The sequence below is a fragment of the Triturus cristatus genome, chromosome 6 (genome assembly GCF_964204655.1).
Source record: "Triturus cristatus chromosome 6, aTriCri1.1, whole genome shotgun sequence".
In the NCBI taxonomy this organism is placed as follows: domain Eukaryota; kingdom Metazoa; phylum Chordata; class Amphibia; order Caudata; family Salamandridae; genus Triturus; species Triturus cristatus.
The window spans coordinates 428,023,733-428,042,194 of record NC_140589.1 but is presented as its reverse complement, the minus strand read 5'-3'; the positions used below and the strand labels follow the sequence as shown (position 1 = coordinate 428,042,194).

General features: G+C 45.3%; 1 protein-coding gene across 1 annotated transcript in view; it reads right to left on the bottom strand.

The window, feature by feature from the left end:
- Positions 1 to 18,462, bottom strand: part of FBXO9 (F-box protein 9) — a 518,999-nt gene that overhangs the window by 364,009 nt on the left and 136,528 nt on the right. The window contains exon 3 of the mRNA XM_085610843.1: positions 2,867 to 3,004. Coding sequence (XP_085466969.1) covers positions 2,867 to 3,004 — 138 coding nt within the window. The remainder of the gene's footprint in view (positions 1 to 2,866; positions 3,005 to 18,462) is intronic.

Below are 18,462 nucleotides of genomic sequence, written 5' to 3'. Positions count from 1 at the left end.
AACAAACTGCAGTAACTTACATCAGAGAACTCTACGCCGACGCGTCAGCTAGAGTAAGGTTTGGCACAGGGGGAGAGCTTACAGCGCCGTTTGGGGTGGAGAAGGGCGTGAGGCAGGGATGTGTTCTGGCCCCGTTTCTATTTACCCTTTATACAAACGGCTTAGAGAAAGAGATGCTGAAAGGGGCCCAAGATCTCCCAATGGTAGCAAACCGCCCTGTCCCGGCCCTCCTGTATGCCGACGATGCTGTGCTTCTAGCCCGTACTTCTAATGAAATACAGAAGGCCTTAAATAGTTATGCTTCATTCATGGCAAGCCTTGACCTCAAAATTAACGTTGGGAAAACTTTTGTCATGAAGGCAGGAGTTAAAAGGAAGAATAAAACTAAGTCCATTTTTCTGAATGACGAAAGACTAGCAACAACGGACAAATATCCCTATCTTGGCGTCATGATGGACGAAAAACTCAGTTGGAAACCAGCGGTAGAAGTAAGGAAATTGCAATTTGCAAGAACCACCTCAGCACTCACTAACTTCTCTAGGAAGATAGGGAAAAAAGCCCCCCCTGAGATGATCAAAATTTATAAAGCCAAATGCCTCTCAGTCGCCCTATACGGAGCAGGTGTATGGGGCCACGTAGCGGCTAATTCTATCCAAGTGGTTGAAAATGGCTTTTTGAAATATTTACTAGCCCTACCTACGGCAGCCTCCAATTACGCTTGCCACTTGGAATTGGGACTTTCATATGTCACTGACCTGGTGAGAATACAGCCTCTGTTATTATGGCACAGGATTTGGTCTTCCGAACACACAGTCTTTACACAACAAATCATCCAAGATTGTAGGACCCTAGATAACGTACATAGATCAAGGTGGCTAAATTACATTAAAAATTTTCTAACTGATCTAGGCCTAGAAAACCACTATAAAGACCCGACCAAGATGCAGCAAATAGCAAGGAAAGCTTTCCACAAACTTTGCCAAAACCACCTTGATGAGCTTAGACTCAATTTAGAGGTTATGAAACAAACAACTAGACATTGTTTATTAGTTCAGTCGACATTTGGTATCCAGCCATATCTGACATATAATATAACTTCCTATGAACAGTACCTTCTAGTCAGGTTTAGACTGAACTTCTTTTTCCGCCTCGTTACCTTTCCGTTTAAGAATAACTGGGATAAAACATTACCATCATGTCCCTGTGATGAGACATCACCCCAGTCAACTCTTCATACCATTCTTTTTTGCAAGTACTACACGCATCAACGGAGGAAACTCTTAATCCCCCTATTAAAGCGTAGGGGCCTTCGTACATGCCGCCCTGCTTTATTATATTTACAGCTACTTGAGGGGGAAGAGGTGGTTTATATTGTTTCAAACTTCCTGCAATATATAGTACGGCATAGACCTAATCTAGGGTAAAGAAACTGTGAAATAATTATATTATACTAGATCAAATATGCTACTTTTATATACTCTTTTAGGCCAACTAATGCTGCAAATATATATGTCAAAGAAGGAGATGATTTTAAATTTTTATTCTTCTTAACAACGTGATGAATTTACTGTAATTTACTGTAATTTACTGTTTTTTATATGACGATTTTATAACCTGTAAATTCTGTAACAATATCTTTTATGGCTTTTTATGAATTGCCGAATAAAGAAATATTGATTGATTGATAGAAGTATCCTTCTGATTCTCACAAATCACCCGTGTCCTATATTTAGGAACATTTGTCACACATACTACAATCCACTGTGGCTAACAATCACAGCTTAGCATGATCTATATGCAAGCATTTAACATTAATCAGTACCTGCAACTTCGTTTTTTGTCTTTGAATCACCCTTTATAACGTTAAAAAAAGACCCAGGCCTGCACACCAAGGATGGGGCAAAACAAGTGCTGGCTGAAAAACTACAGGATTGCAGGTTTTATTGAACCAAAAAAGGCTATTGCAATACAAGATTGTATGTCCCTATCTTGGAATAAACAAGCAATAAAGTATAAGTGTACTCCTTTTCGGTCACGTAAATCCTAAAACGTACTTCTTGTACACTCATGTCACTTAAAAAGTTGATCGTATTAGCAACTACTGTAGTCTTTATTAATCCCTTGGTAGTTGCATCAAATTTGCACATCACACAATTAGCCTTTCCAAGCAGACAGGCAGCTCTGTGAGCCCATTGGAAAATAACTGCTGGAGCGATCAGATTCCCCAATGAGCCAATCTGCTCATGAGGATGCGAACAACTGGTAGACAAAAAACAGTTATTCCATATTGTGCAACAAAATGGACATGGCGAAACAGCTCATTGCTCAGGCAGTGTTTTCATTCATATGCTGTTTTTATGGATTAATCAGGAGGTTACTTTTCTAGACTGTTTCAAAGGGCAGCCCATACAACTGTCGAAAAAAGTATGATGACCATACTAGGATTAAAAATGACAACTTCCACTCCAAAACTATAAAGGTTTGTGTTTTTCATCTGGTACTTGCTTTCCAGAGGACTGACAATTCAAGATGCTAGTACAAACACATAACAGGGTAGAATCTGTGACATTATTATACATAAATTTCAGAATCTATTGTATCCATTGAGCAAGTTCAACGTAATATACAGAGGAAAAATGGTATATCCTAATGGGATTCAAAGTACCCCCGATACCCCCAACCCCTGCAACGTCCTCAGAAGTAAGCGTAAAGCATCCCAAACAATGGTTTGCCTAGCATGGGATATTAATATGATGTAGATGAATAATGTGCAATATTAAAATGTGATACAACTATAACTAACAGGAATTACTACTTTATTGTATTATAGTATCTCTGGTCTTGACTATGAACATGCATAACTTACCTTCTCTTCTTTCGCTAGCTCTTGCTTTCCTTTGGTATCAGTAGCATTTAGTACAGGACCTCTTCCTGATGTTCTGTTTGAGCTCAGACCTGGAGCAAGTTCTGACATCCACCGGGCTCGGAACAACTGCAACTCTGCCTGCAATGATTAAGTCTAATAATGAATGGCATTTTATACATTTTTTTTTACATTAGTGTACCCAATCATGAGTGTGAAAGATTCTCCAAAGTTGGTTTGCATGCTACAGCAGTAATAGTATCTGTTTGCATTGCACTCCCTTTACTTATTCACTCATGGATTAGTTGACCTTACTCCATGGTAACATATTAGACTAATTTCTCCTCTTCTCATTCTTAACTTCTACTTCTTTATGACCACACCAATGGTATTCTAGGATAGGCTTATGCTCTATGCAAAGATAATTTTAAATGTAATACTAAGAGTATATGAAGTCAATGTGGCTTCACTTCATGGTGTGATAATTTAACATTTATATTTAGTATGACTTGTTTTATGTAAAAGATACGTTTAAATGATTGTTTTACTATGAGGGACATATGTCCTTATTCCTAAAGTGTTTACCATATTTGGGTCGTAATAGTGATACATAAAGACAGAAACTTCAAAGTTGCACAAGACTGAGAGTGCATAGTTAACACAAAGTGTGCGTAGGTTTCACAACTATAAACTCAATTCTGTGTTGTTGAAGTGGGTGTTTACAAAGGTGTGTCATAAGACTTGCCTGGAAAATGCAATCCAAATGTGGTAAAACCCCGACATTCAGAACATTGTGGAGTCTTAACTTTCATCAAAGAATTTCATTTGCTGGCCTGCACAGCTAGTTGTATAACCAAATGATACAGGTATATGTACTGGAGAAAGCTTGGGACAAGAAATCAATAGACAAATATGTTCCATTTTCAAACAGCATGCACTAAACGTTAAGACAACAAAAGCTAAAATATATTCTTTAAAAAAATGTTTTTTCAAAAGAATTTACAATGTCAACTCTCCTAACCCTATACATGTGCAGCCTACTTATTTTGTAAACTCTGCATAAGGTCCGTTCAGAAAACAGGCTTGTATCCTTACATGCACAACTTATGAAAATCATACGTTTTGGACATGTAGACCTAAAGGTTTGTAACTTTAGGCGAGTAGCTGTAAATTTTGCCAGTGCCTATGCTCAACATTTCTTTATTCTAGGGCGAGAGGAAACAGATTGGCATCAGGCAGAAACCAATAGAACACAGAACAAAAAACACAGAGGAATTCCATAATGTGCAACACAATGAGCAGGGTCAAAAAAGCTCATTGCTTAAGCAGGATTACATCTATATGTTGTTGGTTATGGATTCAGCAGGAGGTCCTGTTACTTTTCTAGAATGTTTTTTTCTGTTTTATCATCTGCCATTTCAAACAATTTAAAAAAACTACCTTTTTAAAAAAAAAAGCCTAGTTAAGATTTTCAGATTTCAGGAATGGTCTCAGAAAACAGAACTGTACAATGTTTTTACACATTACTGTGGGTAAGGGAGAACTGGTGGCCTTAAAGGGGAGCACCTAATTTCCTAAGCACAACATTATTTTCTTTTGTAGCATTTGCTTGTATAAATACTGTTATTATTGATGTATAATGACATACATCAGTTTCCTCATGTGGCATCCAGACAGATGGACGATTTAGATTTTTCACAGCCTGCTGGGCAGAAAATCTGGATTTTCTTAAGGACACGGAGGCTAAGATTATGCAAATCTCCTTTATTGCGCAGCTCACAGCAGCAACAATGAAGAGATCTAGAACTTCAAAACATTCTAACAGAGTATATAGTCCATGTGCACGTAGACATCTCCCTTCTTTGTGCAGCGAACAAGATAACTTCATAATTTCTTTTAAAGAACTTTACTGGAGACGTCCGAAAGATCTCTTGAAATATGTAATCTGAAAGACAAGAGAACAAAAATAAGTTATATTCCCAGGGTGGGATCAATAGAGGAGGGATAATCTTACCCTCCGTGTCCTTAATAAAATCCAGATTTTCTGCCCAGCAGGCTGTGAAAAATCTACATTTTATGGCATGACACGGAGGCCAACATTATGCACGTTTAAAGCGTGTTCAAAACATTATCAATAACATTTGAGACAGGTTTAAAGTAAAAAAAATTGAAAATGCATTCATTTGACCGATCGGCAGCCTTAAGGATATCTTGAAGGCTACCACCCAGAATAAAAGCTTTGGAAGCTGAGGCTCCTCTAAGAGAATGAGCACCAAAAACTGAAATATCAATCCCAGCTTCTTTCATAACATCTTTAACCCATCTAGCTAAAGTGGGGGAGGAAACTGCTTTATGAGGAAACCTGTGAGATATTAATAATTGATCGGCAAGACCTCTTAACCTTAAGGTTCTCTTTTCGTACTCCAACAAACACTTCACCACACACAAAGTTTCGTTCTGAGGAAAAAATGGGTAGAAGACAGAAGATGACAGTTTTAGTTCGTCTTTTAAGGAAGAAACTAACTCCCTCAGGTTGATAAGCCCTGGTAGAGATATCTAAGGCTTTAACATCGGACGTACGTCTGAAGGAGACAAGGCATAGTAAAACAGTCAGTTTATAGGACAGTTTCTTAAGTGAGAGAGCGGAGTTCTCACCCCAATCGGCAATTATTCTAAGGACATCGCTTACATCCCATGGTTTAGAGTATTTGAGCAAAGGTGGATTTAAAAGACGCATACTTCTCATAAGGTTTTTAGTTAGTAAGTTCTGACCTACTGAGGTACCATCTATCAAACAGTGACCTGCTGCGATGGCCGATCTATAGACATTAACGGTTCGGTAAGCCAGTTCTGAGGCAAAAATTTCAGCCAAAAAATTGAGAACTGAACTACATCAGTTGAAATGGGATCGTAATTTCGTCAAAAGCACCAACAAACCCATTTACGCCAAGCCATCTATAGGCTTTCCTTGTTTCAGGTGCCCAGGATTCAGACATGAGTCTGAAAGCGCTCTCCGAAAGTCCCGGGAGCTGCCATTGTCTCCTGAAATCCTCCATGCCATCAGTGACATGAGCCCCTGAAGAACAAGGGGGTGACAGTCGTCCTGAGGATCTGTGATTATTTCGTCGAAGGTAGGAATGAGAATTGGGAAGTCCACACTCATCTCCAACAGGATGGGGAACCAAGCCTGGGATCTCCAGAGGGGGGGGGGGGGTTATTACTACCACTATTTCCTTGTTTCTCTGAATTTGAAGGAGAAGACGTGGAAGCATGGCAAAAGGCGGGAATGCATAAGGTCGCAAACCAAGCCAGCTCTGAAAGAACGAGTCTATCCCCAAGGCCATCGGGTCCGGTCTCCAGCTGAAAAACTTGGGGAGTTGAGTGTCGACGGTCTGCAAACAGGTCTATCCCAAAAGGACCCCATAGTGACTGGATGGATAGAAAAATGTCCCTGTTCAGTTTCCAGTTGCTTGAATCTTTGAAATTCCTTGAGAACCAGTCTGCTACCCCATTGTTCAATCCCGGAATATGTTCTGCAATGACTGAAATGCCCCAGAAATTCTTGGCTAGGTCGGAGAGTCCTTTGGAATGAGGGCCTCCAATTGTGTTCACATATCTCACAGCAGATACGTTGTCCATGCGAAGCATGACTGAACACTTCATCAAGTCCTTGGTAAAGCTCTGGATTGCAAAGGATCCTGCCAGTAGCTCTAGGCAGTTGATGTGTAGTTCCTTCTCCTGGGGTGTCCAAAGTCCCCCTGTTGAATAGTTGCCACATGTGGCACCCCATCCCTCTAGGCTGGCATCCGAGTCTATTACTAAGTCCGGTTCCTCCCCGAAGATTGCTCTGCCGTTCCAGGCCTCTGCATTTCTCAACCACCAGAGTATTTCTTTCCTGGAGTCTGAATCCAGGCAAACTATCTGAGAGTAGGATGGATTCTTCCTGAGGGCCTGATAGTATAGGGGACCCGGATAAATAGCTTGGATAGTTGAGGACAACAGGCCCAGTACCCTTGCTAAGGTCCTTAGAGGAAAGGAGTGAATCTTTAGAATTCTCCTTAACTCCTTCCTGAGTTTTCTGACTTTTTCCCCTGGCAATTTCAATTGTGCTTGGACTGTATTTACTGAAAACCCCGGGAACTGTGTGTCTTGGCTTGGAATTGTTAATGATTTTGTTGAGTTTATAACGAAACCTAGATGTTCTAAGAGTTTTATGGCAAGGTTTGTGTGTTGGGAAGCAACCTCCTTGGACTGGGCCATTATTAAAATATCGTCCGGATAAAGAATTAATCTTACTCCCTTGCTTCTCAGCCAGCCTGCTATTGGACGAAGGACCTTGGTGAAACACCAAGGGGCTGATGAAAGGCCGAAGGGGAGGCTGCAAAACTGCCATAGTTTGCCTTCCCAAAAGAATTGGAGAAATTTCTGATGTGGGGGCCAAATGGGGATGGTTAGGTAAGCATCCTTGAGATCTAGTCGAGTAAGCCAGTCCCCTTTCCTTAAAACATCTCTGAGAAGGTGGATTCCTTCTATCTTGAAATGGCAGTAAACCACCCATTGGTTTAAGTCTTTTAGATTTATGACAGGTCTTATCTTTTTGTCCTTCTTTTCTACTAGAAAGACATTGCTGACAAAGCCGATCTCTTGTCCCTCCCGGATTGCACCTTTGGCAAATAGGTCTCTTACTTCCTGACTCACCAGTGCGGAATCTCTCTCCAAGAATCGAATTTCCTGTGGAAGTCTCTTCTGAATAGGTAAGTCTAGGAATTCTATCTTGAAGCCTTTGACGGTGTCCACTACCCAAGGGTCTTGGGTCACCATGTTCCAGTTTCCAGAGAAAAGGGCTAGTCTCCCTCCCACCTTTGTAGGATATCTGAAAGGTCTTCGGTTGGACTTACCTGTTGAGAAGCCTTTCTGCTTTCTTTCCCCTCTAAAGCCTCTTCCGCGGAATCTTTGCCTTTGGGGAAAGAAGGATGACTGAGTTGCGAAGCCAGATTGGGGGAATCTTCCTCCTCGTCCCATGAAGGGTCTTGGTGAAAAATTTCCACGGCCTGGGAATCGACCCCGCATCCTCCCGGCCCGGGTAAAAACTCTATTATTAAAGACTTTTTTTAATATCTTTTTGAGATTTTTGGATGTAGTTGAAGACTCCTACATATTTGGCCATTTCCTTGATAAATTCTTCTCCGAAAAGAAGGCCCTGAGAGGATGCTCCCCCTTCTTTATTAGCTAGTTCGACTAGCTTGGGATCAATTTTTAATAGTACACTCTTTCGCCTTTCATTAGAAAGCGCAGTGTTTGCATTGCCCAATAGGCAAATCGCCCTTTGTGCCCATTGATGCAGCTCCTTTGGGTCTATGGGAGTATTATTAAGATAAGCCCCTTCGGCTAATTCAAAGATTTTAGTGAGTGGACCCGTAATGTCTAAGAGTCTATCTTGACATGATTTAAATCCTCTGTCAAGTCCTTTTCTCGGGTCTCTTCCGGTTTTGGCAATGAATGCCACTACCTTGCTGTCCAAATTGGGGGTCGCAGTTATCTTATCCGGCAGGGAGGGGTGGGACATTCAGATCTAAGTCGAGATCTGACTTCTTTAGGTATTTCTTTGCTAAGCCAGAAGGAGAGATATTCTCCAATGTGATGAGACGGGACGCATTCCGGAGAGAGGGGGTGTTTGATGAGGAGAGGGTCGAACATATATTCCCCAAACGGGTCAAGGATTCCCATTTTAGACCCTGAGGCCCCTGATGCCTCACCTGAAGTATCTGTGATTTCGCCTTCCTCTTCAGAATTGAATTCTGAGGAGTAAGAGAGGTCAATCTTATCCTCTAGTCCATCGTCACCATCGATGGAGATAGGAAGGTTAGGGCCTTTGAACTGCCCATCCATTGTGCCCGAGGCACTGTCATTGTCAACGCCAAAGCGTGAAGTCAGGAGGGTAGGGTTGGCGCTCCTCTGCTTTTTTGTACCTTTAGGAGGGTTAACTTTAAGTTGTTTTTTTCTTTGCGTGAATATAGCCTTTGCGGGGTCCTCCTGAGGACTTGTAGATGGCCATGCTTTTTTAGATAAGTTTTCAAATTTTTTGTTAATGGTGTCATCCAGTGACCCCATAACCCTGTCTATGGCTTTGTTAATGAGTCCCTCCAATTTATCTTCCATAGTGCTCGATGAAGGATCTGAAGACATAGCGAAGGTTGAGGTATCAACTGTCAAGCAAGAAGAAACAAAATGGATGTGGAGTTGTTATGGAAATGGGGATATAAAATGGATGTAATTGTGTGCTAAGGAGCTTTCCTTTGATTGGTGTAATTGTAGAATATTATGTAAGTCCTTTCTCTATGTGTGTGCAGGAATAACTTGTTTGTCCTTTTCTTTTCTTAAGGTTGAGTTAAGAGTGAGGTGTTTGTCCTTCCTCTCTCTTTTTTTTATTTTTTTAAAAGTGCTTTGTTGGCGAAAATCTGTGAGGGGAGTTAGGGGAGAAGACAATCCGGTAAGATGGTGCCTTTAAAAATGTATTTTGGCGAAGCAAAGTCTCCGTGATCTGAAGACAGATCTTCCGACGCGACTCGTCTCCATGGCAATCCCGCGCGGCCTCCCCGAGCGGGTGAGGTCGCAGAGTCACCACGGAGACGGGAGTAGCAGCGCAGAGCTCGGGACAGATCGACGTTAGAAAGACGCCGGTCCCGTGTAACGTGAGCAGCAGCGCGACGCTCAGCACGGGATCGGCATTTGAAAGACGCCGGTCCCATGTGAGAAGAGGTTTCCTCGGCCTGAAAGAGCCAAGGAAAGGTATGAAAGAGGGTTGGACAGAGGTGAAAATGCCTCCGTCCGGCTTCCTAAGTAGCGGAAATATTAAGAGGTGGAGACAGAAGGTTTCTGCCTCGATATTGAGACAGTGCAAGTGTAAGGGGGAAAGCAAAATAAAACGGGGAAGAAAAATTGTTGAAAATTAGGGGCACAAGGATCGCGAGACCCGACAGAGGGGGCGAAAGTGCTCGTGAAGAAACATGAAACAAGCTACAAGCATAAGCTATGAAAAATAGTATGAAGAAAAGGAAACGGGCAAATTCAGTGCTGTGTAGAGGGTGGGGAGGGGGAAAAGGGGTTACATCACCCAGTCACTAGCCACCCATATCAGTCAATAAACATTTTCAAACAAATATAGATCGAGTGTAGATAAAATAAGTACTTCTCTTGTGAGCAGCAGCAACAAAAAAGGGAGATGTCTACGTGCACATGGACTATATACTCTGTTAGAATGTTTTGAAGTTCTAGATCTCTTCATTGTTGCTGCTGTGAGCTGCGCAATAAAGGAGATTTGCATAATGTTGACCTCCGTGTCATGCCATAAAATCGCTAGTTAATAGCCACAACACGATGACCTGGAATACTGAGATCTGTGTAACAATAGTTTGAGAATGAGTGTTCATATTCTGTCCCTTCAGAACACCCAATTGGACCAATTGAGCAGGAATTTTTAAATACCCCTAAAATATAAAACACGCTGAGAAAAGTATTTGAGGCAAGGCGGACCCTAACAGAGGAGCGGTATAAAAAAAAAAGTATGTTTAATGGGGGGGACGGGTCTCTACTGAGGCAATTGACATTAATGCTACTTCACATTCAAAATGTTCAATTTTTCATCGGGAAACTATCATTAAAAAGCCACGGAACTAGGAACTTATCATATGTGGTGGAGCTGCAAACATAGTCAAAGTACGGATTTTAGATCCTAGAGTGACTGGGCATTATAGCTTCAGTTAGAACAAGTGTTGGTTCCATTGTGATTGCAGCTCTAGAGAAGGATATGTTAATGTTAAAACAACTTATAAAGTGCACAAATACCAACAGGTGTCTCGGCGCTGACTGCTGCAGGGGGCAGGACAATGGCCAAGATGTTAAAAAAGCCTACTTACTAAAGAGCCAAGTTTTTAGTTTCCTAAATGACAATAGGATATGCAGAAATTCCCTAGAATGACTCATGGCAGGGAAGGAGACCGCAGCCTGGGAAATGAACAAGTTGCTTCCTAATAGAGCCGATTAGATCCATAAACTGAGACAGATATACGAAAGGAGAAGTTCACTGACTTGGTGTAGGGCACATTGCCAGTCTTCATAGGAGAATGCCACCCCTTTCTCTGTAACTACTGAATAAGCATAACATATCAGCAACTTCCCAAGCACATTAAAAACCTTGAGTAAGAGAAAATGAATGGAAAACGCACATTGGAGTAGGACACCACAGATGACATTGAAGGTGATGGATAAAGCAGCAGGTCTGGAGACTGGTTGGATAAGGACTACATGGTGGTCATGGGCTCGTATTGAAACTGATGTCATTGGACAATGGCAGAAGGTCCTATACTCATCTTCTCTTTCTTTCTTTTTATTGCTTTTCTCCCAAGTCCCTTACCCTATGATCTATATTGCCTATGTTATATCTTCCACAATCCATGTAATAAGAATTTCCTTTCTACTCGTTTGTTACTGCATCAGGAACACATATTGTTGCGCATGCAACGAGATATGTAGAAAAAAGTAACGTTATAAAGAACCACACAGGGCGTGGCTAGCTGCCTAAGATGGCGGTAGAGTTTCTGTAGAGCTCCGGAGCCCTGGGGGGGATACACTCACCCTGTATCGCCACTCACGTTCTCTCCGCATCCTGAATGAGAGGCGCCGGTCCACTGTAGCTCACTGCCCACATTGAGCTCTGTCGGGACCCTGAGGACCGCGATCCCGCGATCTCTGGAAGACGGGACAGCCGCCGCTGTGACCGGGCGCGGCCCGGCGCTTCTCTAACGACGAAGCGGAATGGTCTGTGGGGTGGCGCTCGGCGCCTGCATGGGGGCCTCGAGTGCAGTGCGGAAGAACGCCGGACCCGCGCTGCTGCTCTACCGGCTGAGGTATGGTCTACATCAACGCGAAACGCGCCATAACCTCTGGTTCCTGACGAGGCGGAAGCAGAGCGCCATACTGTTTGACGCGGCCCGTGTGGCGCCCGGGGGCGGCTGTGTGGCGCCGAGCCGGTGACGCCCCTGGGGATTACGTAAGCGGAACGGACGGTGCCCTCGAGGACGGCAGGATCTCTACTGTAGGCTGCCGGGGAGAGTGCCACGATCGTGCAGAGTGGAAGGGAGTCCGCGAATGGCATGGTATTTCTCCCACTGTGCACTGTGAGGACCCGGAGGCCAGAGTGGGGAGACGTCGGCAGTGGGGAACACCGTGGCGACGCTGGTGGTCCTTTTTTCCCCTGCTGTTGTGGGCCACTTCCCCTCACGCTATTGTCTGCAGGATCCTTGTGCAGCACTGAGGAGGGGAGCAATACGGCCGGACTGGGCTGCAAAAAGCCTTTAGACAGCCCGGGGTTTCACCCCACACACCTTCAAAATAAAGCACGATCTCAACCACTACCGCCTGGGCTCCTGCAAGGCCCGAAGGTGGTGGCAAGGAGTCACTGGTATCCTTCTCCTGACTGTCCCCCCCACCAGTAGGAGTGGCAATACCGCACAGGATATTTGCCAGATAATTGAACCCACACTGGCCCTGCATGTGTGAGACTGTGGCGCAGGTTCTTCGCTGCTCTGCCCCAACAGCGGGGGCGGCCGGGCTGCGGTGCACGGACGGGTCGGGGGGCATAAACCACATGCTTCCTTTTTCTTGGTAATGAGGACCGGAGCTGGATCACAAGATCTCCGACGCCTGCGCTGAGTTGCTACGCTTTGATCTTACAGGTGGGATCCCCTGTGCAGGCCCTCATTCTGAGTACTTGGAGAGCAGAAGTCCTTACTGATATTTCCATGAGACTCCGACGGCTGCTTGGTCCCGGTCCGGTGGGCGTGGCACAGATACGCTGCCCCGGTTTCTAGAGGAGATTACCAGGTGGACCGACTGCGGAGGCACCTCTTTTTGTAGTGACGTTGTGGGAGTCCGGGACTGTCCAGGAGGGAGAAGTAGTGGGGCCCCCCTCCATCCTCACACCTGCATACCTACCACAGGCAACTGATAGACGCGGCTACCCGCTGCGGACGACGCCCAGCATGGGCAAGTTTCGTGGGAAAACAATGGATGGCCACTGGGGTGCAGGTGCCCCCCCCTCCGAGCCGGTGGGCTCCAGTCGGCCCCCCTCGCCAGGGACTGCGTCTCCTGAACTCATCGCTAGTGCGCCAGACAAGCTAGATCTAATACTAAAAGAAATCCGAGACTCTAGGGCAGCCCTCGAACTACAAATCGGCACGCTCACCACTGGGCTTACCCTACTTAGGGCTGACCATGGGAAACTGGCGGATACGGTTAAGGCATATGACCAGGCCCTCCAAGACATGGATCCTCGAGTGACTGCAAACACCACGACCCTTCAACAACTACAACAGCAGGTGACGGGCTTGCTGGACCGCGTGGAGGATGCGGAAGGCAGGAACAGATGAAAAAACATCCGCGTCACAGGCCTGCCGGAACTCAGTGAAGGTACGCATGCAGCAGAATTTATGGAAACATGGTTCAAGGACCATATAGCACAAGAAGGTCTGTCTCCTTACATCTGTGTCGAACGAGCTCACCGAATTCCGACTGGAGCGCCCAGACCGGGCGCGCCGCCTCGACCTCTGATAGTAAAAATACTGAATTATAGGGACCGCGATATCCTCTTACAAAAAGCAAGAGAAAAAGCACTGATCCAGTATGAAAACCATCGTATCTCCCTATATCCTGATTATACCATCATGCTTCAAAGACAGAGGTCGTCCTATCAAGCCGTGAAGAAAAAGCTACAAAAAGCACAGCTTAAATACGCCCTTTTATACCCAGCCAGACTGAAAGTCATTTATGACAAGAAAACTCACTTCTTTGAAAGCCCGGCGGAGGAATGGCTTGAGGTCATGTACATTGGAGCAAGCCAGGGTAGTCAAGCAGTCGTATCTTCGCAAGGATCCGGCAAATCGCAGAGACTAAGTCATCGCCGGACCCAAACCACCACTCAGGATAGGAGCGGTGCCGGACCTTCACGTGACCAGCAGCGACTATTAGGAAGAGGCCCTTGCGGTCGCCGAGACATTCCGAGAGGACTCCGCCAAAGCTCATACGGACTCGGAGGATAGCACCCTTAACTCAGACTCTGAACATAGTATTAATCTGTTCCCCACGATCACGCCTCAGACGGCCGACGATCTCATCGATACCTGAAGTGGGTTTAGGTCACATACTACGTGTGACGTGGCACGGGGTCCCCCTGTGATGTGCACTACTGTGCAGAAGATGTGCTCCTTGCCTATCAGAGACCAATAAATCCTTGTCTATGCTCTGTTTGCAAATATTGTCGCTATGTTGTATTTGTATGATTTTGACTTACGCTTGGCTTGGTGTTGGGGATGGGAGTAGGGGACTGCTCCTATGTTACTGACAATGCTCACTGATATACAGGGTTTCCGCCTGATCACTCGGAGAAACATGGGCGACAACACTGTCACGGACATGATCAGATGTGTCCCCCCCCTCTGGGTTCCGTCGAGCCGCAGAGACCGTCGCCTCAGTATGGCCATGTTTGTGGCCGATGGCGGCGACGCCCCTCAGAGCGTATGCACCGTTATAGGTTATAAGATAGTTGCTGCTAGTTGTTGGGCCCAGCGTAGTTCAGGCGCAGAGCCAAGTCTTTTTATTGTTATAGAGAATGGGGACTCCTGGTCGATGTTAGCCTATCAAGTCCATCTAAAGTGGAGCCTTACGTAGTCTAAAACTTTATGCCTAGAACAGCTGCCACATTAGGGTCCAGATCCAGAGGAGGCACCGTATCCACGCTTATCTCCTTAGGCGTAAAGCGCATATAGTTTTCCTACAGGAATCCCATTTAACTGAGTCTGAAGCGCAAAAAACACGCAAGAAATGGCGGTGTCAGGTCTACTCTACTAATTATTCTGCTTTCGCGAGAGGGACGACTATATGGGTGCGCCATGGGGTTCCTTTTGTTGAATTAGAGCGCCGCATAGATGACCAAGGGCGATACATTCTCCTTAAGGGTACACTCAATGGCTCACTGGTGATTCTGGGCAGTGTCTACGCCCCTAACTATGACCAAGACCACTTCTTTCAGAGAGTAGGTACAGTACTGGCGGAATGGGATGATATCCCCTGGGTAATGGGGGGGGGGGGGGGGGTTTGGAATGCAGTCCTGGACACTAATATGGACAGATCCCACCCCCCACTGCACGGTACGAATGCCCGTAAATTACCCGACGTATTTACCACCTGGTCAAGAGGTTGGATGCTTGCGGATGTCTGGAGATGTTTACACCCCACTCACAAAGAATACTCGTTTTACTCTCCTGTGCATAGCCTCCATACTAGGATTGATAGATTTCTCTGCTCAACTTCCATTGTCACACAGGTCTGCCATTCCACATATCTAGCGAAGACCCTCTCTGACCACAACCCCCTAGAGCTCACACTCGCCTGGGGCTGTGTGCTTACCCCGGTACCCACTTGGAAATTGCACCCACAGCTCCTTGAGGATGCCCCATTCCGAACAGGACTTTCCACCACCATTACAAATTATCTAGCCGAAAACTGGAACACAGCCTCCTCTAACCTTGTAGAGTGGGACACACTAAAGGTAGTGATAAGGGGAGCTTCCATAGGACAGATTGTAGGAGCCCGACAGGAGACATCCCAACCTGATCAGTATTGAACAACAAATGACTGTACTGGAGCAAGAGGCAGTGTCGGACCCTGATAAACGGGAGGCGTTGCAAAATGCCCGTATTAACCATGCTGAAACACTAGAAACCTTACCGACGATTGATCACAGGGCCTATATGGAACGCAAACACTCTGAGGCTGATAGAGCCGGGTCACTGCTTGCCCGTCTAATACGAGAAAAACCTGACCCACCACCTATATTGCAGATACGCGCACCAGATTGGAGTATGGCTCATACACAACGAGAGAACAACAAGGCCTTTTATACACATCTCATCAATCTCTATACTGAACCTAAACTAAATAAGACCCCTTCCATCGTGGCCTTTTTGCAAGATCTCACAATCCTGGTACTCTCAGCTGCAGTACAAAAGTTGATGGCCCTATCACACAGCAGGAAATCCGTACCGCAATTAAGGGTCTGAATCGTAATAAGGCACCTGGGCTCGACTGGCTACCGATCGAATTTTACCATACGTATGCAGATGTCCTTGTCCCCACACTAGAGGCCGTATATAAGACTGCTCTGGAGGCCGGCCGTTTGCCACAATCCACCATGGAAGCACTGGTCACCTCGTTGCCAAAACCGGGACGAGATAACCTTGACTTGTCCAATGATAGGCCCCTTTCCCTGCTAGCGACCGAGTATAAAATCCTGAGTAAAGCTCTAGCTAACCGCATACAACCCTACCTCACTACTCTCATACATAGCGACCAATGCGGTTTGCTACCGAACCGCAGCACATCCCTCAACACGAAAAGATTACACTACGTCATGAGTGCCACCCCGGGCACTTATCAGACCGCGGGGTGTTTGACGCTGGATCTCAGACAGGCCTTTGATTCTCTGTCCTGGGATTATATGTTTTTGGCACTTCAACGATTCGGGTTTCCGGACAAGTATCTTCAATGGGTACGCCTACTGTACACTTCCCCCACTGCCCGAGCCCGCACGGGCCGCTACATTTCCCAACAATACACCATTCATAGGGGAACCAGACAGGGATGTCCGTTGTCTACCCTATTATTCGTACTCGCGCTGGAGCCTTTGGCGGTGCCACTCAGGCGATCGACAGACCGCCTGGGCATCCCCATTAAGGGCACGACCCACCTCATTTCAATCTATGCGAATGACATCCTATTATATTTGCGTGATTTGACTGCAGATAACGAACCCCTTCCCGCTTTTTTTTCCAACTTTGAACAGGTGTCGGGCCTGGCTATAAACCCGAGGAAATCCCTGGCTTATTTCTTTAGAGACACACCATACCCAGACGATTTACGATTTGGCACGTACTCTCTGCCGGTAGCCCCTTCCACGTTTAAATATTTAGGCATTCAAATATATAGAACACAGCTGGATCAACTAGATGGCAATCTGGGAAAGGCTATAACGGCCCTTAGAGCTAGTGTGGCTTTCTGGATCTCCCTGCCTCTATCGGTGATGGGGCGTATAGCTATCTCCAAAATGGTGATGCTCCCTCGCCTATTGTACTACTTTGTGAACATACCCATTGTGGTCCCACAGTCTATCTTTAAAACCCTGAATACTTTATTAGTCGAACTCATATGGGGCGGGCCGACAACGAAAGAGCTTGCAGAAACTCCAACTGGACTCTGATGATGGAGGCCTGGGAGTCCCCGACCTCAGAGCATACTATTATGCTAGTCCGCTTCAGTGGCTCTCCTTTTGGACGGCGGGAAAGAATTTATAATAACTCGGTTACACACCTAGGGATCTATTTATTTATTTATTTATTTAAACAATTTATAAAGCGCGCAAATACCCGTAGGTGTCTCGGCGCTACGGACAGAATGAGGAAGAAGTTATTGAGGTGCTCACTGATTGAAAAGCCACGTTTTTATAAGTTTTCTAAAACCAATTAGTGTTGGGCATGTTTTTAGGTGTTGGGGGAGAGAGTTCCATAGCTTAACAGTGGCAATGGTAAACATCTTGTCACCCCAGGATGCCTTGTATGTGCGAGGAACCTTAAGCAAATTAGCAGTTGAAGAGCGTAATGTTCGATGAGGCACATGGGCCTGAAAGGCTTTTTTAAAAAAAACTGGTCCTGAGTTGTGAATGGCCTTAAAGGCAATGCAAAGGGCCTTAAACTTGATACGGCTCGGTATTGGTAGCCAATGCAGCTTGCGTACCACTGAGGAGATCGAGTTGTACTTGGGAGTACCTGTTATCAGTCTGGCCGCGGCGTTTTGCACCATCTGTAATTTCTTAATGATCTTCTTTTGGGCATTCAGCAACAGGCCGTTGCAATAATCAATTTTTGAGAACACTAGCATGCTAACCAGTGTTTTTCCTGCATTTGGGGGAAGGAACGGGAGCAGTTTTTTTATTGTTCTTAGGATGAAGAAGGATGATGAGACAATGGTGTTTGTGTGGGCTAGGAAGGATAGCTTGTCATCAAATATAACCCCTAGGTTTCTGGCTTTGGGTACCGGAGTAGGTGGAGGTCCCAGGGTGGTTGGCCACCAAGTCGGGGACCAGGCTGGATGTAGTTTGCCAAATATTACTACCTCCGTTTTGTCGGAGTTTAACTTTAGGCAATTCTCATCCATCCAAGAACTGATGGCAAGCATGCCCGTTTGGAAATTGGCTGCAATTGTTTCTCCGTCATTGTTTATTGTAAGCACCAGCTGTGTGTCATCGGCGTAGGTTGTAAGTCTAATTCCATGAGTTTTTATTACCTTGGCTAGGTCCGACACATAGATATTAAATAGTGTCGGACTCAAGGATGAACCTTGTGGCACTCCACACGGGAGTGTAAATGGAAGGGAATTGAATTCGCCGAGACTCACCGACTGTGAGCGGTTAGATAGGAAGGAGGCCAAAAGTTCCTTTGCTTTGGAGTTAATACCTAATTTTGAGACACGGTCGATCAAGGTGGTGTGAT